Source organism: Rhea americana, unplaced genomic scaffold (assembly GCF_003343005.1).
Source record: "Rhea americana isolate MKP2758 unplaced genomic scaffold, rheAme1 scaffold_71, whole genome shotgun sequence".
Lineage (NCBI taxonomy): Eukaryota > Metazoa > Chordata > Aves > Rheiformes > Rheidae > Rhea > Rhea americana.
Genome location: NW_028186879.1, coordinates 2,030,085 through 2,052,077, shown reverse-complemented (window position 1 = coordinate 2,052,077; position 21,993 = coordinate 2,030,085). Strand labels below are relative to the sequence as shown.

General features: G+C 38.1%; 1 protein-coding gene across 1 annotated transcript in view; it reads right to left on the bottom strand.

Moving 5' to 3' along the window:
* Window positions 1-21,993, bottom strand: part of ATP8A2 (ATPase phospholipid transporting 8A2) — a 297,060-nt gene that overhangs the window by 201,387 nt on the left and 73,680 nt on the right. The window contains exon 24 of the mRNA XM_085321829.1: window positions 2,917-3,089. Within this exon, the coding sequence (XP_085177955.1) occupies window positions 2,917-3,089 (173 nt within the window). The remainder of the gene's footprint in view (window positions 1-2,916; window positions 3,090-21,993) is intronic.

Genomic DNA, 21,993 nt, shown 5'->3' with positions numbered 1-21,993 from the left:
CTTGAAGGGAAGTGAGTGGAGTTCTCTGCTGGCAGCCTAACTCTGTCTGTCAAAGTCCCACCCAAAGAAATACTTCAAAGATCATTCTGAGAAGTGAAGGAATAGCTTGAGACTGACATGTTTAAGTCAGCAAATGAGTATTTTTTTATACTTCAGATCTCAAAAGCTAGATCTTTTCCAGAGAGAAGTTCCCCCTAACAAAAATTTAGAAAATTTAAAAACTGATCATCCCAGAAAGGAACTCGGACAAAAACACCAGCAATACAGCAGTCATGCCCAAACATCAAGATCATAGAATAGATTCTAGGACCAAAGAAGATATTGCATACTACTGGCATACTTCTAGCATGAAACCAGGAAAAAGTTGCAAGTTTTCTGCTCCACATTCAGGCTTACTTTTTCTTCTTCACTACACACGGAGGAAGCTATAGAGACATACCAAGAGAATACTTAAATCACATGTGAAAAACATAATGCTCTAATGTTATTAAAAACTGAGTTCTGCTGCTATTACATTTCCATGTCTTGAAAAAAATTAGACAWTTTTAAGATGWATATGCAGCAGTATTTCACAGCTGAGTAAGATTTCTGTTCCTCTGATTACAGTGAAGAACATTCATAATCAGTTTGCCAAACTAAGCATGTTAGGTGGATGTGTAGTCTTCTAGCATGTGCACTTGAAAGCAGTTGCCAGGCAGTAAACAAAACAAACAAACAAAMAAACCTACACACATTATTGTGAATTTTATTCCACTAACCACACATACATTTTCACTAGCTAAAGTGTAAGGTCATTTGCACATCTTTCACAGGTCAGTATGCTGATTCTACTTACTCCTACCTTTACTGGTATTTATGGATGTGTTCCCCCTAATCACGAACACAGATATCCTAGGAAGAGATACTCACACTGATAATACAGTATCTGTATCTCTTCCCCTAGAGAAATAAAATGGGGCTGGAGTTTCCCCCACTTGCCTTGCCCTTCTCCCTGCCTCGAGTAACTTAATAGAAAAGTGGTGCTTCACAGCAGCAGCAGCTCCCAGGTACGCAGCAAGTTATGTGCAGAGGAGGAAGGTTTGTATTCAGTCCTACTTACTCACTCAGGGACAGAGCCAGGTACCACTGTTTGCTGCTATGTGAAATTACAAAAGAAATCTGCACAAGCAGCATTCTCTGCCCAAACAACTATTTCACTCACTCTCTCATTCAATTATCCCAATGTGTTTTCTTTCTCCTTTAATATCTTTCAGAGAGGATGGAATATACTAGCTAGGTTGGTACAGCTCAGAACTAGATGCCAGTTAGAGGTTTATACCTAATACCATCATTGATTCACAAAAAGATGGGCCAATGTCCAACTGGTCTCTGAAAAGACACCATTAGGTTTGCAAGTGCACACAGCTCTGCTGGGCTTTGCGTATGCATTRCAGTGCCATCAGGGAAAGACGCTGGCCTGTGACAGGAGTTGTTCAGTCTCATGCACTCTCAGATCTACATCAGTTTTACAGAATAAAAAGTTATAAATGCCAGTAATCATGTTCATGTGCACATAACATTWTTTGAAGACAGGAACACCACTATCCTAATATAAATCCATTTTGTGTACTCAAAACAGGAGATGAGAGCATTTCCCTGCAACAAAGCAGGGATTAGCAAAGAGGGAGTCAAATTCAAATTATGCTTGGAGTCTAAAAAAGCCCATAGAAGATTAAATAAGGACAAGACTTGAGCAAGAGTTGGTAATGACAGCAGCTGGTCTGACCTGTTAATTCAAGGAACTAGCAACTCTCACATTCTTCACTAACAGTAATTGATTCATCCAAGCCCTGGGAGCATCACAAATGGGTTTGAAAATGGTATTTCAAATAGGGATCCTCAGGTCTGGGTATACTATTTTGACTGCTCTATCTTCAGCTGAGAATGTGAATTCAGGTACTTTAAAACAGATTGCTTAAAAAAGAAAGAAAGAAAGAAAAAATTTCCTATGCTTTTTCCTCTATCTATAAAACTAAAGACAGCACAAAACCATATAGGGCCGTAGGCAGTCACAGGAGACTTAACATGTTCTGCCACATAGCAAAGGCCACACAAACAAAAATGCAACTTCACCAGATATAAAGCCTCAGTAGTGACAAGTTACTTAATATTTTGTTGACTCTCAAGTTCTACTTGACGGAGTACCATCACACAAACTTTTTGCTACACAATTCCTACTGCTTAAAAAAATCACCACATAGATACCACAGCTTCTAATGATCAGTGTCTAYTATAACGAGGAGGTTGGGGATTGTTTTTTCATGACCCCTTATCACTTTATAGAAATGATCATACAATTGGGACTGAGAGGCAGGGGAATTTTGTAAGAGGCACTTATTTGTCACGGAAGACTTGCTTCCTTCTCCGCAGGAAGGAGAAGTTCCTACTCAACCTGCTTTTCAATATGCTTGACAGACTGTTTCCAAGGACTAGTGAAATTCTACCATCAGGAGAGATTAAATCAGTGCAGCTGACTGAATGTTCATCTTGAAGGTGTACAACACCAGTGCATCATATAGCAACCTGTAGAAGCCCAGGAAGAACTAGAAATCTTTAACTTTTTTGGTCTGCCAGTCAGCCATATGAACACTTTCACAGATCTGCCTGTGGTTATAGGAGAAATACCTCTCTACTGTCCTCCTTTACTCCTCCCCACTGCACAGCCCCAGCTTTTCAATAACAGTTCCACAGCAGAGAAATCAATTATATAAAGTGGCTCACCACTGCAACTTGCTTCCTCTTAAATATTACACTATATTTTCCCTATTTTTATATTTCCTGCAAGTGCTGTAAGCATGAAAAAAAAGTTAACACACTAGACAATTTCACAAGCTTTGCGTCCATTTTGTCACCAGAAGGAATCCCAAAGTTTCTTACCTGCAACAAATGACTGCTTTACAGGAGAGTGCCAAGTCCAGAAAGCTCTGCCTGACTTCAAATGAAAGGGCATACTTCAGTGTGTGGCCATCAATAATCAGAGCAATATCAKTTTCCTTGCCCAGAGAGTCCCCCAAATTGTTACAGTGCTGAGTCAGAGCAGCTCTGGTTGCCTGAAGGATAAACACACAAAGAGAAATCATGTTTCTTCCTTTTACAGGAAAAGTATCTCCAAAGCATAGAAGACATCTCTAAATTATTCAGTGGAGCACAATATATGCACACACTCAAGCCAGCACTGGACTGTTCTACTATTTTAGYATGACCTTGTGCAGACAGATTGATTTGAGTCACAAAGTAGAGAAAGCATCAGCTTACCTTGTACACATTTTGCTTCAGGGCAAACTTGGACATCTCCGCTACAGACCCTTGAATGACGTTACACAACCCCTCTCTCTCCATCCCATATCTGTGATGCAGCCTCACAAACTCCTGGGCAGGTATACATGCTTTTCGTGGCTTTTGATGCCATTCAAAGTATTGCTACTTGCTCAAACTCTCTTCCCTGTTTCAGAAATACTACTTTCATTGACAGCTGCTGCTGGGACAATCTCAGCTGTTTCACTGTCATCCCAAATATTTCAACCTTCCTATTGCAATGAAAGCCACACTTAAAGCAACCAGTTCTATTGACATTCAGTTTAATTTAACAGTCAGCTCTAGTTGAATTATTGAGCACTAAATAGCATCAAAAAATAKTTTTTTCATGATCTGAAGTGTATGCACACTTTCTGAAAGAGAAAGTCTCGATGACTCACTCACTGCACATCAGATAGCAGAACAYGGAAAGCAAAGACTTCACTCCAAATCACTCAATGTGGCTTTTAGGTGACAAGTGTTCATCTACTGCTAGATTATACTGTTATTCATTTTTCCCCTTTGTTTGAAAAGTAAGAACATTGACATACACAGAAATTAGCAGCTTTATATCAAATCTTCAAACAATTTCCAGTCTAGTGCTCTACCTTCTCTTAGAGGGAAGAAAATAGAAAAAAATTTTAAAAGTGCCTTCTTGCTCTTCAGACTATATAGCTTTACATGACAGTGCTAAATTGTTACACCTGCTTCTCCGCATTGACTCTGTAAGGTACTCAACTTGTGATCTTTCAGTGTTGGTTTACAGGAAACAGTTTTTCTTYATATAAGATGAAAGCCACCAGAACAGGATTAAAATTGTCAGAAAGGAAAATATGATATGTATGCCTCAGCAATCTATTCGTTGTTTTATGAATCCAGATTTTTCCAGGGAGGATTACAAAGCCATAGCCTGTTGGTGAGTGCTGTACTTTCTATTTGCATCTCCAATTTAACAGATAGATATTWAAAAAAAAGTCAAATTATTCCCTCCAGACCACACATCTGCTTGTCTCATTTGATACCATTCGATTTTCTTCTCACTTCCCCCCACTCYGCTTTTGATGGTAAAGTTTTACTATGTTGTAACCGTGATATTCACGCAAGCTAAAGATACCCTGACTGCAGCCATTAGCAACCACAACAAATTTGAACTTCGGTTCCATCTTTGGGGATAATCCCAAACTACTTTGAACTTGGATCACTCTCACTAATGTTTTACTGAAAAAGACAGCAGCAAAAGTATCTAATTTCTGTTGGTTTAAGTCTCTTTAGAAAGATTTCTGTTACAGCATTACTTCAATAATCTTTAAATACCCATTTTGATAAGATCATTGTAAAGGATTTTCCTCTGTCTTTTTATTTCTAGCTCAAGAATGACTTTGTTTCTAGAGAAAAATATACTACAGTTGAAAATTCTTCCTATTTATCAGTTATTTTCATTCATAATATCGAATGAACTTGATCTGATTTCTGTGAAAAGACAGCTAAACTCAGCAGCTAGACACCATAGATGCTATCTATGTGAACACTACTCAAGGCAAGTGAAAATATAGAAATAAATATATAAAAAGATTCCAAAATGCATCACAAAATTCTTCTTATTATAGACCAACTCCAGCTCTCAAACCAGCTGCTTCATGAAGTCACAAACTATGCTTCAGTCAGTCTTACACAAAAAAAGCTAGTTAGATATGATACAAAAATAGCCATACTCAATCACACCAGTGGCTCATTCTCATGTCTGCCACCACATGCAGACACCCAGTAATGAGTATAAGAATATGGCAAGCGTACACCATCATTCCCCTAAAATAGTCCGTCAGCCCCCAGCAGTTTGCAGCTCAGGGATTTGCTCAGCCACTGTGTCCTTTATGGAAAAATTCTTCCTTCAGAGGTCCCATCAAGAACTGTGGGACCAGATCCAGAAGGATCACCAAGCTAGAATGGGGAAAGAGGTCAGTCCTCCCAGAGAGGAAAGCAGGAGGCAGAAGAGCATATAGGCAAGGGGGAAAAATAAGAAACACTGGAGACCAGAGGAATTTCAGGTGGGGAAGAAGCTCAGAAGATGACAGTAGTCAAGGYAGCATTACTGAAGGGAGGAAGGAGGGAGAATCAGGCAGTGAGGGTGACAACTATGCAACAAAACTTACTGGGCCCACCAGACAAGTGGCAGAAAAATCAGGCCACTCTGACACAATGGAAAAAAAAGGAGTGAAACCRCTTTGTAACATATTTCCTTTAGTCTCACTGGAATGGTATTCTAAACATTCACTTTAACTCAAACTAAGAAACTAATCTCAAACTGGAAATAACTTTACAGATTAAGCCAATGAGCTTGACAAAGCTCATGAGCTTGACATCACTCTTACTGTGCAGGGTATTGCCTGCACAGGACAGCCATTTAAGACACAAATCATGTTCTACATCTTTCTTACAACAATGAGGATGTATCATTCCCTCCTTCCTTGTTAAATTACGACAGATTGGCTTTATGGCCTCGTGGTGTGTTATATTTATATCCTACATGTGAACTTACTGCAGAGTAGGTTACTGTACTTAAACTTCAGCAGAGTTGGTCCAGTAAAAACAAGGTACATCTTAGAAGGAGGACAGTTGTTTCATCTCCTTCAAAAAAACAGCACTAGGGAGTGACAAAAAATTACAGAAATCACAAGGATATGGGTGTGCACTTTAATTAAACGTAATATCATCAAGAATAGGAAATAGTTTTAGYACAAGAATCCTTAATCTCACGATGCTACAGTAAGGGTCATTTCTCTTCCATTACTGCTTCCTCAGCCTTGTTCTAACTTTTTGCTTTCTATGCAATGCAGAATTATCCCTTCCACCTGCTATATCCACCCACAAGATTAAAAACTTATCACTACTTGAAACAGGAGACAGTGATTGCCTTATTCGCTATCCRTCTCTGGGCTGAGGTCACACTTCTCCTGCCCTCTGCTCCTCATTGCCCTGTTGCTTCTTCATCTGACCCAAAGGAAGGCAAAGAGCCAGGCCCCAACCCTCCCCCCCCCACCGGAGGCCACAAAAGGAAGTTATTTTCTGTCCACTATCTATCACCCAGCAAAAGCAAGAGCTGAAGGAGTCGTGCAGTGATAGGAAGAYTCCCGAAAGGTGGTGTTTCTCATCAGAGGAGAACACTAGCCACAGAAATAACCATAGGGAGACCACACAGAAGTCTTGCCTACCCAGGTCCTTGGTCACTGAACTTACTCATCATCTCCTAAGCAACAAGCCACAGAATTAGTAGCAGATTTAATGTAACAGAAAAGGCTACAAATCAAGGCTCATTTAAACAGCACTCTGAAAAGCTCTCAGTATATTCTTCAATATCCACAGCTAAGTAAACAATAAAAAGGCATTAATAATCCTTTTCCATTTCTTCCAATGAYTTGCAACATGTGCTATGAGAAGTATAAAGTACAAATTGCACCAAACTTTGTTGCTCCTGTAGACCGGCACAATTCAAACGGAAATTAAACTATCCAAATCCTACTGGGAATATATTAAAGACTCCCTCAGTGAGCAGAGGGACAAACATTTGGAAGCAGTGGTGAAAAAGATTTGCCATGAATTCTGCAACTCATTACCCATAACTTGAACGGAAATCTCTACTCTGATACCCARCTTTTCTTCTGTGTTTGATATCAAGGGACAGGTTTCTTATTTGAATCGCATGAAACAAGAATAAATTGATACTTTACTTGAACAAACATGATGGAGGAGAAATAAATAATAGTCTCAAGAAAATGTCTGGATAAACTCAGACCTGTGGAACATCACTGCTACATTTACTGAATGTCCATCAAGAGTAAGTGGAAAGTTTCTCAGGAGTTTTTGGAGAGGCAGACTACAAGCACTTCACTTAACTAAAATAGACATTTTTTTCCCTCCCTCAAGATTTCCTTTAGAACTCCTCACATCCGGCTGCTCTTGGGAAAGATAGGGGTGCTGTCAGCCAGCCCTCATTGCACTGGAATACCAGGTAAATTTTTCCCCAGCTCTACAAACATAGTTGCACAATTCTATGTTAAGATCAGAAGGTGCATCAGCTGAAACGTCCATCTATTTTGAATAGCCTGCCGAATCAGGGCTACTAACACACACTYGTTTTTCCATTAGCCTATAGAGGACATGAGCACATGCTTAAGCAGTCTGCTGAATCAGAGCAACATTGTCAGCAGAACTAGAGCTACATGCAGGCTTAAGAATCCACCCACACAAGACTGCCAAGTAAATCAGAGCTTTGGAGCACCACAGAGCCCAAAAGGGACTAAGGAAGGAAGTGGAATGAAGTTTTTGTTTATTCTGCTTCTGTACATTTAATGCTACTGGGAGATTATTTTGATTCTTAAAACAGTACTAACAATTCTGACTCAGATGAGTGTATTTAAAGGGTTAAGTCATTACAGTCTTTACATTTGAGTTAAATTCAAGACATTGTAGTATACTCCACACCAAATCTAACCCACATACATGTTTTTCCTGTTTGTTTTCCTATTCCCATTCTAACAAGTCACAACCACAAATACAAACCCTAAGTAGACCATCTACATGTGTTACTGTCTTAAAAACAAACTTCCAGCTTTTTGTTCCGTGTGTACACAGCTTCATCCAGACTGAGTAACATTATTGGCACGCTGTTAGAAGTCTCCATGAAAGAGTATAATCTGACRGGCAGAAAATTAGACATCCTGAAGCAGAGCTTGCATGGTCTTTTGTCTAGATCACATTGAGGATTTGTAAGAAATCTTGTAATGGCCTGTTTGTAAATTCTCACTTTCTTTTTTTCTTTTCCTAAAGAAAATACATCCTGCCATGCGTAAATTTGTACCTAAATAACAAAGTTGATATGAATAAAATCCTAGGATTGCCTAGGCTACTGCTCTGGAATTTAATGCAGAGTGAATACCAAACAGTTTCACATAATACATATTAGGAAAAATTTGCAAGTCAATGCAAGTTAAATGGAATTCCACTGATTTCATTTAAAACCAAGYTGGCCAATCCGCAATAAAAACATAGCATATTGGACTAGTCCCCAAAAGCAGAAATAGGTTGTATAACAAAAGGTTAAGGTTTATTACTAGCAGCACACTGTATAGCCCATTCCCTCCCATCAGAGCCTGGGAAGTTTGACAGGTACAGCAGGAAATACTAGTGGGTGAAATGGTTTGGTATCCAGTACAGAAAGACAGTATTTGATATGCACAAAGAAAAAAGAAATTGGTACACATTAAGGATAGACAAGCCTTACATTGTGGCCATCCCTGGCCTGAACATTTTCTGCACCCTTCTTGCATGTTTCTTCTTCCACAGCAGAGGTGTTCAGGTAGTCCTCACAGAACAGCTACTACAGTAAGAGACRTTAAACTACTTCTTACTGCTAATTCAAGTGTAAGCTATCAACTRATTACACTAGTTACATACATGCTATATTTAGCATAAATATAGAAAGCACTACTATACAGTGGTTTAAAGATTCTCCAGGTCAAATTTTTCCATCACCATATGATTCATTTCCAAACCTGCTAACTCATTGCTTTGAAATACATCAGAATGCCASCTCAATGTATTTTACCAACAGAGGAAATTACTTATGAGTTTTGCCATTTTTTTCTTACATGTTGACAGTGTGAACAGCCACATATGACAATTCTTTTAATTTACTGGAAAAAATTTTATGCCTCTCCCACTCTTAAATCAAAGATTTTCCATGGAGGACTGAAGAACAGCAAGGCCTTCACTGCACAACCACATTCAAGACAACACTTGCCACCCCAACTTTATGTTAAGTTTTCCACTGTACCATAACTATGACCTAGAAGCTTCACTGTATGTGTAGTGGAGTCCTTCACTTGAAACTGTCTAGTTTTTGTAYCTGAGGGATCTATAAGGACATCTGGCAGAAGGCAACTTACAGGAAAATAGGGATAATGAACATAAAGGCAAGACAAACTAATGGYTAAACCAAAGCTGGTGAAGCGTAATAGAAGTATTTAGAGCAACACCTGTTGGGCAGAGGAGTCACTGGAAGCCCTCTCCATGGTAAATAGCATGGGTGCAAATGCTGACCTTTAAATATCTTTCCAAACCAAGGAAGAAACACCACTTTATTTCAAAAACATATATGTACCTTCTGCTTGTATTCAGAGTTTTCAAATTCAATGTGGACTAGGACAGCAAACAACTTCAAAAGTTTCTGAAAGCAGACAGGYAACTTTCAAAGACCTAGCCATAAACAAGAATGCAAAGTACATTACTGCAAGGCCAGGCAAAGCAGCTCTCTCCTGTACACAGGGAGGACAGCTGCAAGGCTTTGCGGCCAGGTTCCTCTTCCCCCTCTCTTTTGTGACTTACCACAACTGATCTTTCTTTGAGAAGCTGATTCTTTCAGTGCTTCTGTGTACTTTTAAAGCTAAAAATGTGGATGCTCATACACATTCAAATATAATAGTTTTTGCTGGGTACACTATGTCATCTGCTTACATAAAACAGATCTAAAAACCGCAGTTTACGATAACTAAATGGAAATTCCAACAAGTATCATTAGAATTGGAAATAGTTAAGTATTAGTATGTGGATGTGCATAACATAAAACTAATGTACAATAACAAACCTCCATGATCTATTCACAAAAAATTTCAAATAAGCATCTTAAAACTTTCTTAACAATAGGAGTGTTCTTAGAAGCATCCACAAAACAGTGGCCTTCCACGAGCCTTAAAACTTTGTCACAATGCCAAAAATTAAACTTGACAGTGGTATGGACATTGATCATTTATGACCATAGACTACGCAGTGCAACTGAGGAAGCTGTATTTCTGTTGAACAGAGTAGGCTATAGTCTTGTTCCATAATTCCAGTTGATTTTTGCCTTTTTGCAACAGTGTACCACTGTTGAATCACGTTCAGCTTATGAACCACTAACTCCCTTTCTGCTAACTGCTTTCTAGTCTGTGTTCATGTGGTCAGGCATTTTAGGCATTCCTGCAAAGCATTAGGATCTTGTGTCTATCCTTTTGAATCACATCCAGTCTCATTCAGGTCATTCTCTGAAAGAGCATTTGGATTTCTAATTCAAACAGCCAGCAAGCGTGAGGYGCCCCACAGTTTTGTGGGATCTGCAAACTCATTTGGCTGCTGCTGAAACTGTTCARTAGTGTTTAACCTAAGACTGTCTCTGCTTAGCTAAAGAACTTTCCATTTGCAGTCAACCATTTCCCAACCAGTTTTGGACATACTCCACTATATTACATCCTGCACAAGTGACCAACAGATTACAAACCACCACACTGAGACAAAATTCAAGACAAAAACTCTTATACATCAACTTACTGCAGGTTTCTGTAGGAAGGCTCTACTATATACAAGAACTTCTTAGACACTAACAACATGAAGTTACCTCTAAAATACAATGCATCTATTCTGTAACATCAAACAATTTGGAAGCCCCTGAAGTTTGCTCATTACTAAAAGCCTCGAAGGAGGTCCTGTTGAAAGATTTTTTTTTTAAGCTTGATGATAGATGGCCCCTGATCTTTCCCAGTATCTCTTGATAAATGAAAAACTACTCACATGTAAAAAGTTTATCCTTTCCTTAGCATTAAAAAAAAAAAAAAAAAAAAAAAAAAAAAAAAAAAAAAAAAAAAAAGAACAAGAAAAAGAAAAAAGGACACTATCCAGTCCTAAAGCTAAAGGAGTTCCTTGAAAGCTGCAGGCTTCAACTGCATATACTTGACTGCTTTATGACACTAAATTATGGATAACCAAATGGGAATTCTGKAAAATACCTGTAGAATTGGAAATAGGTAAGTACAAGGATATAGATGTGCATAGTGTAATACAACATAGCTGAATTACGACAAAAATCTCCCAGTTTAGGAACTCTTGAGAACTTTATCTATGAGGGACATGATTCACTTCAAACTCAAACTGTATATACCAAATCAGTCAGGAAAAGGATCATGGAAAAAAGCAAGATCCCCTCAGTCTACACTCAGTTYACTTCCTTCTGTAGTTGGAAGCAGAGAGCCAGATTCTGAGCACAGAAGCAGCTTGCAGCTCTTGCTCAGTAGCAATACAGCGCTGAACATGTTGAAAATCACATGCTGATTTTACAGAAGAGATGCATAAGGTATGCGAGCACTCCGGTGACTCTTTACACTGATAATAGCCAACTATGACCACAATTGATGCTTGATCTTATGGTATCACTCCCGATAAATTACTCACATCACCACTTTGAAGCAATCTCCCCAAAATTAAGAGGTATAGCAGTATCCCACACTCCCTCTCTAATACAAACATAATTTTGATCTCACTGCAGCCTGAGCCAGTTATCAGACACTAGCATCTAGTTTTCTCTGCCAAAAGAGCCAAGGCAATTTAATGTTCTCAGAGCCTGGTGAGAACAGGAGGATTTATGTATAATTGTTGGGGAATAGCCTATCCCAAACAATTTCAAGTACCATGAASAACTACACAACAATTGTGACTTCAAAATCAATTCCAAAAAGATCCCTCACAAAATCCCAAGAAGTTTCAATTTAAGCTCTTAGTATTAGGAGTTATCCATTTCTTCAGGTACTACATTTTAAAAAATAAAACAAAAAACAACAAAAAAGACAAATCTCAGACACCCACCCACAGCTATGGTTTCAAAATCAGTTCCCACAAGATGCCTCACAGAACCACAGGAGGCTTCAATTTAAACTCCTGAGGGGTATGAGTAGATAATCTTATCCTCTACTGGAAAAACTATCACCTGACTTTCCACAAAAGCTTGTAGAAGTTGATCAAGCATCATCTGTATTTCCCTTATGAAAATATTTAACAAGTTCAGATACCACAATTACACACAGTCAACCCCAATATAAATCATATATTCATCTAAAAACATTCATGAGAGTAAACTCACCACTGAGTTTATATATTTTTATTTGCAAAGGACTACAATTTATAAATCAATATTATGAAAATATTGTTATGGCTGTATAGCAACTTAATTGCTAAAAAACATGAGGCAAGACAACAAGAATCTGTTCATAAAACCTGTCAATCTAAAATGACTTTTTCATTGTATCCGTGTTGCTTAATGATCACAACCTCCTACTATGCCAAGAAAAGCACCATATGAAGGGTCCAGAGATATTAGATGGCCTCACTCAGATTATTTTCATAGCTTTGAATCTGACTTCAACTTCAGATTCCTTCCAGGAAGCCAAGTAATCTGAAACATCAAAATATAGCAAGGACTCCTTAATCTGCATAACAAGTCTCATGTTAACACATATAGACCAAATCTTGCCTTTAGAATTTAGATAAGCAGATCATATCACTATGCTAACATCTCCAGTGGCAGCTGAAAGTCCAGATTAATTGGACCATCAAGAGCCACAATAAGAGCTGTAAGTAATTATTCAAGAATGTTTGGATATTCAAGTTCTGTAAAACTGATTACACTGAAGCTAAGGAAGTTCGTAAATAGGAGAAAAAATATACCCTGACAGCACTTCTGTCCTATCATCAGTATATTTATCTCCAAGTACGGTCCATCTAGTTTAGAATGAAAAATGAAAATGTTTTATAAATTCTCTTCATCACAAAAAATTATCTTAAAATGACAGTCAGACGTACCATGTCAAAGACATATCCAGTATGAAACACTCGCAAATAATCTGCAAGTCTAGTCCAAAAACAGTGTAAAGAACAGCACTGGAGAGTTGAACACATCAAGCTATTAAATGTTTGAGTTAAGCTTGATGCACATAGCCAAGCAGCTGAATGCCAACCCTAAGACTCTCCGTGAAGTGTCATGGTGYCTTTATTATCCTAAATCTGCGCTAATGCCTGGGCAGGGAAAGAGAAATGGACGGGAAAAAAAAAGGCTTTTACCCTTTAGTTTGGGGAAAACTAATTTAAGATTTGACTCATCAATCATTCATCTTCTATCTGGCAGTAGTAAGCATCCTRGTAGTATTAAGCATCAGTGGTTCTCCTACCATTTAACCTTTTGCAATAAAACCAAATCTCAGATAYGCTGCAACAGTACTTTTTCCTCAGATTAAAGACTATCAATTTTCACTGTGAACCCTCAGTAAAAARTATTTAAAACTATTATTTCTTCAGATCAAGAAGTGAAAAAGTCTCAGCATTTTCTGCCCAGAGAATTGACATTCAACTGTTATTTCAGTGACACATGACTGCCAAAGGCACCACCTTGAAAGCCACAACTCTACTCTGAGTTCTCAAAGGGCAAGGTTTGCAGCATAAGAAACAATTGTAGAAACAATTGCAGTTTAAGTGACAATTCATCATCTTTAAATGATTTTCAAATGCTATGAACACAATACCACATTTGTTCAGCTTGACTTTATGTTTGAATATTTCTAGCTTTACTAAGAAACACATGCGCATCTTGGGAAGACTGGGGATTTCAAATAAGTGTAGCTAAAATCCTGTTCTCTTTAAACTAAGAGTAGAATTAGGTTTACTCTAAGATTTTCATTTACTGCAGAATGCTCCACATTGGACAACTTGTCCTCTGCTTTCAATACTCATTAGAAGTTTCACCACAGAACGGTTTATGGTACACATAAGAGTTTATRGTTCACACCACTGAACAGGCAAGAAAGAAATGCTTGTTTTGGAGACTAACACATCACTCTAACTATTAAAGGCAACAGTATTCTGCCAAGAGGAAGCAGTGTGTTGGTTTTGTTAATAAGCTAGAATGTCTCAGCATCTTTGTATTTTGATATTTTAACTTTACTAAAAACATTAAACAGAAGCTTTTTGTTTTAATTCCTTCTACTTTTGTAAAACAAGTCCAATTTCTTTTTCCTCTTCCATTTTAGCACTCCAGCCTTCCAAGAGCAAGAGTAAGTTCTTGTTTAACAGTCCAAGGTAATCACGTTTCTGCTAAGTAATTTCCCAAAGATAAAAGCCAACCTTTCTGCACTTTGAGTAAACTTTCAGATCAAGGATCTTCYAGGACCTGCTGCTTTAGATCATGAAGATATGAGCTCCTGTGTCACAGTATCTTAATCACACACTTCTATATTTAAGTTGTTTAGCACACTCAGATGCCCAAACTTTGCTACCCAGCCAAAAAAACRTAACACTGGTATGTGGACACATAAGGCAGCTCACTCTAGAATTTACTCCCAGAAAAAAGTAGTATTATTTCCTCATTTTATGCATGTAGGATGCTTTAAAGACTCATCTCAGCTAGAGACCTGACTACTCACTATAAAACAAAATAGTCAGCCTGATTCAACACAAATACAACAACTTTTCTGTAAAGGAGACAGAACCAGCAGCCAACAAATAGCCAAGACCATGCTGAAGAAATTTACCATTGCTAACAAAWAAGCAGTCTGTTTATTAATGTATAAAAGACTGAACACTAGCCATTGAAGTGTAGACTAAATGAGAAAAAACATCTTTTCTCTGTGTATAGTCTTTTTTATAGTATTGAGGAAATACATACAAGACAGACTTGCTTCAGCACAAAATATTCTTATGCTGTAATAACTTTACCCTACAGAAGTGTGGACTTTCCAATAAGTCTGCTCTTTATGAGAAGTCATCTAATATTTCCTAGCTATATTACATGTGTTCTGTAGTGTGCAAAAAAAACYCCAACTGTTTTGACCTTTTCATATAACATCAATCTGTAAGGCRTCAAAATAAGGTTAGCAAGACAAAATTTTCCTCTCTATAGATTCATAAAATGAGAATTATGGGTAAGCCAAAGTTTTGACTATTTTTAATCTTCTACTCCCAGTTCCCTCTCCAAAATTTCCCCTTGGAAAAAAAAATCAAAAAAAAACCCCAACTATTACCATGTATAGTTAATAGCTCAGCTGCATGCTAGTGTAACTAACAGAGGCCATACTGCTGTCAGAGAAGTTCATAGCCAAAGTTATTCTTGTACTTGAGTAAAAGGAAACTGCTTTGAGCAGAAAGCCAAACAAACTAAACTCAAAGCTGCTCAAGACGGTCACATGCAGTAGGTCAACCTGTCACAGCAGTCATCTTTTCAAATACTTGCATATTATCAAATCTGTTTCTCCAAGTGAAACAGAGCAAGTTTCAGAGCAGCCGAGTAGCACAAACACGCTTTGTAATAAAACTGACTTTTAAGAAGTACACTGCTTTTAACTTGTTTTCTTAAAGTCCTAGTTCTGATTTAGAGACAACACATATTGAACAGAAATATGAGAGCACTTACAGTTTTTGAAATATTTTGAGATTTTACTCTAACCTTTAAAGTAAAACAAACATCAGAATTTACTCAAGCTCCTTGGACTATATATTTTTTCCTGTTACCCAGGGCTGACTGSGCAATAAAGCAACATGTAAAGGTGTTCTCAGCAGGCTCTGACATGAACTGTGCTTCTACGACTTTGCCTCAGCCTCTTGGAAATTGGGAACACACACTTGCTGACTGTTCCAGACCACCTGGCACAGCTCTTAAGGACTCCTAGGCCCATTAAGAGCCTCAGGACATCACTGACTCATTGAAGGACTACTATAAGCTTCTTAGCCTATCGCCTTAGCCTAACCCTTAGGCAGCTCCTAAAGGTTCTCAGCTGCTTTATTCCTGGCCTCAGTCCCATCTGGGCACTTTCAGGACTTCCAACAGAAGAGAGCACAGAAAGTAGACAGTTGTGGAAGGGCACTGCTGGCAGCAGCTTCAGGATCTCCAGTTCTGACAGTTTCTGTCTGTGTTTTTCCAGGTGGAGATGAGTCCAGATTCTTGTCCTTCATGACATATTTGGTTTTATTTTCTCAGGGTATTCCTCAGTCTTCAGCCACCCTAGAGGGGACTTTTAAGCACTTTGAAGAACTTAGGCCCTGTTTTGTCTCAAATAGCAACATCAGACTTGAGTCCTCTCTTTCCAGCAGCACCCTTCCACTACTGGGCAGCTTAGCTGGATTTTGGTTAACTAAGATTGCTTTTCGGGGTGGAGGTGGGGCATGGAGGGAAGGCAGGGAAGAAATGGACACCACAAAACAAAAAAAGACAAACAAACAACAACAACAAACATAGACCCTTCAACCTTCCAASCACCACCAAGCTGCACAGAAATAGCAAAGTTTAGCAAAGCTTCTAAACACAATCCAACTAAGAGACGTAAGATGACATTAAGATAACAGCAAAATGACATTTGCCCTTGCARTCACCTCCTTCAATGGCTAAGCAGTTTCTACATCAGTCATGGTATACAGTCAGCACTGATATTTTTCACAGAAACTGTATGTTTGAATAATTGCATATATTTAGTTGACAACTTCTCACCTTCACATTTTCATAGCTACACAGCAGACAGCAATAGTAGGTAGGTCTATTTTGGGGTGGAAGCATACTTGCTTGTTTGCTTCAGTGACTGCACACTGTGCATCCAAGGACTATTTTCTAATGGCCTTCATGATACTGCAACTTTCATGTTATGTTTTAAATCATTTCAAGTAATTATTTTAATAAACTTGAAATTATATTAGTGATAAAAACCTATGGATAGCTACTCACTGTTTCAGTGTCAAAATTATATGAAATTTTAAAATTAAGTAACAATCCACTTTGACAATTCAATAYTTTGAGTATAAAAGCCACAAAAAGCCTTCTCCCAGTTAAGGTCAATAAATGCTTTACCTAGGGCAATGAAGTCTGACAAGAATCAAAAGTGTCCAAAATATTCAAGTCTATCACAGCAATTTTTGTGAGTATGCAATACCCATGAAGCTAAGAGGGATACTGAGCCCTCATTTTTTTTCACAACCTCACAAGGCTCCAAGTACCATATTCCTCCTATAACTTATTCCAAGTAGCCTGACATGATGATTATGTTCAGCAATTTAAAAATAAAATATCCTGTATGAACATATAATTTTAAAAGCCAGCACTCTAAAGATTTTCAGAGCTCTACTCTCCATGTAGAGCAACATGCAATTAAGGGAAAAATACTTCGGACTCCAAGACTAAAATATTCATTCTTAAATCATACAGGCTACCTTTGACTATGCAAACTGAAATCCTATCATGCGGGAATTAGGAATTCAACCACCCATTAGACATTGAAATTAGTGAGGACAGAACACTAGTTTTTCAAAGATATCAACAGAGCTGTACAACAGAGCTTCCACCTTTAAATAATATGAACCAGCAATAATCATTGCCTTGGCCAGTAGTCCTTGTTGCTAMAAATACCACATCTGTGCTTTCCTGCTCTGAGCTTCCTTCAGGCCCTAGTTAACCTTTGCTCATAAAGTGTCATGCGTTCCAGAAACATTTAAAGAAAAAAAATATCATAGCCAGCCATTTGTACATGRGAACCCAAACTAGGGACCCACTGAAACTGCATTTATTAGGCAGTAGACATGGTCTGAAAACTACCCTGCCAATTTTCCAGCAGCATTTATTTCTAGTCAATGAAAACAAAATGTTCTCCTCCCCAATTTTAGTTCATATTATTTAGTCCTTAAAGTATTCTTTTTATTTTAGTCCCTGTTAAGACCAGGCTTTTGTTAAGTACATGCACGCAACAAGCTTACCTCCCATTTAAGAAATGCTTCAGTGTGGAGACTGTGATAATGATTAGACTGTATGTGTATTAACCAAATATCCCAGAAACGAAGCAGGCTATTTTTTGATAGATGTTGCGCTAACTGAAAAGTAGAGAGGCTCCAAGACTATGTTCAAGGGCTAGACAACACACAGGAATTAATTACCTTGTCTGTACAGTGATTCAAGTTCCTAATGCAGAGATTACAGGCAGTACACATAGGAGTGCCTCCTCTCCTTTCTGAGGGTGAGAAACGTGCTAGATGCATATTGGGTCCTACTTGACTCTTTACAACCCACTTAAGTTAGGATGTGTTTAAATATTCTGCAATTTCAGAATTTTGTGCAGGTGATCACTACAAAAAAAATAAGTTACACTGAAGATCTGTAATGCTCTTAGRAAACTACTACACTTTTGTACAATAGTTACAGCACTAACTTTTAGTTTTCTCGAGCACAGTACTCCCATACTATATTGACAAATAGGAATGATTCAGTTCATGGCAGAGACACTTAATGTTTTTGCCAAAATAATTCCTTTGATTTTCAAATTTCTTTGCTGAAGTGTCATATCTCCTTGGTGCTGGACAAATCACCAGTCAAATACAAAGGCTATTTCATTTGTGACCTCAAGTAGCCAAAYATTTCCTTTTCTTAGCTTCACATAATTCCACTATATTTTTATATATACATATTAAAATATAAATAAATGTATATAAAGTCCACCTCACAACTTTCTGCCTTTACTCCCTCCAAAGCCAAGACATTAGATTTCTACACTGCCTTACTTGGCCTCCCCAAAAYATTTTTGCCATCAACTACACAAATTCCTAAAAGGCCACTACTAGCAGGCAAAGAATAACAAAGAAAAGAAGGTTATAGAGTACTTGGAAGAAGATACTACCAACCCCAAGAGTAACTCATTCTATCCAAGAGTTCCAGTCCTCCAAGAGTAACTCGTTGCATCTCCTTCTTCTACTGGGGACTTATTTATTCAGTCCTTCCAGATACAAAAAGATGAAGATGCATTAGAACAAATATCTATTCACTGGTCATTTCCACTGCCACGAATGACTTCTTTGCCTAACGCACACAGAAGTCATTGGGCAGGTTGTATGTAGACTCTGTTCTCATTTGACTTATTTTTAACAACTTTAATGCATTATAAGCAAGTGATTTATGAGAGCTTTTCAGATAAGCTTAGAAGCATCTTTGCTTCCAAAAAGTTCCARTGTTGCTGATTTTATTCTAACAACTTGAACAAGTGTTTTATTCCTGCRTACAGCTGCTCTAGGCAAATTGGCATTTCCCCGGCATTCTCGGGCTGCTAGAGGAGCAACAGTCTCTGGGTTTCCCGCTGCACTGTTGGTGGGTGGGTGTTCACTACTTTTTTTTTTAGTTCTATAAACAATGTTTGGAAATAAAACTTACTGACAGCACGTTGCYTGACAACAACACTGGTATCCCCACTACGGAGAAGAGGGGCAGAGGTTCGATTTGCTTGCATCCTGATGGGGGAGCGCGTGCGTGTGCGCCTCCCTCTTTTAAGCCAAAGGTATGAAGGTGCTGTTTAAGAAAGTTCCAGGCACACCTCTATCTTTCAGTCAAATCAACGCATTCTCTGAAGGGATCACTAACTTTCAAAGATCTTTTCTCCACCGAATTTTAWCACATACCACTTGGTTCCTTATCAGTTTTCCCCATGTCTTTCTCCATGTGTACATCTGTCTTAAGTTTTAAAGTTTATCTAGTAAATATGATACCTACTTCAATTACTAAAAAAAATTTTAATAAGAAAAACCCACAAAATCATCAAGATCATGTTTCATTTTAAAATTAAACCACTGAAGTCATTTCCCAAAAGATTTAGTAATATAATAGATTTATTTTATTAATATTTACTAAACTTATTAACTCTCTACTGAACTGTGAAGTTTGTCTGTCAAGCTATGGACAGAAGAGCTATCAATCCCTGGAGAACTTGATAATATTAAATCTAATATAGACATGGCAATTAAGTTTTAATAACTTGAGAAGATAAAGTAGAAGTTTGCCAAAATCAGCTAGTTAATTTTTGAACCCACCCCCATTTCTATTTTATTGACAGCTTTAATTCCCAGATTAGCTGGGAAATGTTTTTGTTCTAATGACATCATAAATATTYCCATACAAACCTGGATCTCACAGATTCCACTTAACTATTACTTACTTTTATTCATTCACATTTTCTTGGACTTTTCTCCTACAGAGCTACTAAACTCCACATCAGAAAGTACGTGCTCTGCTGATTCCTTTTTCCACCAAGAACTCAGCTCTTGAAGTCAAACAGCTGTGGTCACAATCAACCGTACAAATGGCCCCAAATTGTACTGTGGAATTTGATAGCTGTCTTTCTAGAAATAGCCATATCTTACTATTTCAGTGAATTCTATACTTCAGCTGCAAAACTGAATTAGTAACAGATACCAAATTCGTCCACCCTTCAAAGCTTCCTGGCAATGTGTCAGCTTTGCTGGTCACTGAAAATGCACAAAGATCTTACGTTCAGCTTTCCACTATCTATTCACCATCTTCCTTCACCCTTTTGGCCCAGTTTGGATACTATCACTGTTACTGATAGGATCTCAGGCAGAAAAACATTTCAGCATTTAGAAGGTGTCTTAGGAGTTATTTTCTCTCTCCTGAAGGGTCACGGTGGCTCACAGTTGAACACAGGCTAAACCTTGAGACTTAGGCACTTACGTATTAAAGGGTTGCTCAGCATTAAGTATTTACATTAAAATCATGYTACATGAGCTAGCAGAGGACCCAAAACGGAATATTCTACAGCTAAACAGTTCTCGCCTCTCGCCTCAGGACCAAGATCCTTTCCCTCAGGGATTCACTTAAGGTTCTTCTATACCCTACAGCCTCACTTTAAACAGGAATATGCAGGTGGGCTGAACTGAAGTCCAGGTTACCTTCTAGAGGTCTCAAGGGTGACAGAGTTCCTTATTTTAATGTTTCAGGTAAGAACGCTAAAACTAAAATAACCTTCTACTGAGGAATTCTCTATCTGACTGGAAAGGGGCAGGAAGGAATCTGAAAATGCATGCATTGAACAGATGCACATTAGCAAAAGGATGGACTAGATAACCAGGCTACCATTTTTGATTTGAGAGGGTTATTTTCCAATAATTTCTTCATTTTAAATATTTTCCATAGAGCTATTCCTCAAGAAAGTGTCAGTGAAGTAATTCATACCAGATCAGCAACTAGTTCTGCTTGGCAGGACATGTTAAAAAATTAAAGTTACAGCATGATCAGCTCTAAGTAAGAAAATTTCATCAACTGGATTAATACTATAGTTTGTGAATTTCAGATTAATGTGAGAGAGATGGCAAAGGTGCTTGTTATGAAGCACAGGAAAGACAGCCTATCTGAGAAAGGCTTGAAGTCCAATGTTAAAAAAAAATCTGCTTTAGTCACTTCAGAACCTCTGTGGATGTGCCCAGGTAGATGTCCATTTGGCCACGACAAGACATGCTATGCATGTGTTTCCTCTCAGCCTTAGCAGTACCACTTTCATACAACTCACCCCTTGAGCATACACAGTAAGCCCAAATACTAGTCAACTCACTGCGTATCATTTAAGGCCAATTTGTTAGAYTGGGAACTACAAATCCTTAATTCCAAAAGAATGTTTGGATCTCAGACAGCATATCGGGGAGAGGGGAAAAAAGGAAAAAAAAAGTCAGGCTTACAGGACAGGCAAAACAAGACCTTGTAACCATTTTGACAGTACTGCTTCCCAAAACAAGCATTGAGCAAGGTAAAATTGCTGCAAACGAACCTCCAATGGAATAGGAATACGGGCAAAACAACTGGATATGTTASAAGCACTTTGTATTCTTCATCTCAGCCAGAAGTTACAATTAACACTTTTAGCAATCAAAAAACTTGAGAATAAAGAGGGGGTCCCACACATCGGGCAGACATTTCACCATCTGAACAACAGCTTCAGAAGTACCTAGTGCTGGCAGCACCGTAAGAGAGCACTGTTTCTTTCTTTCCTTTTTTTTTTTTTT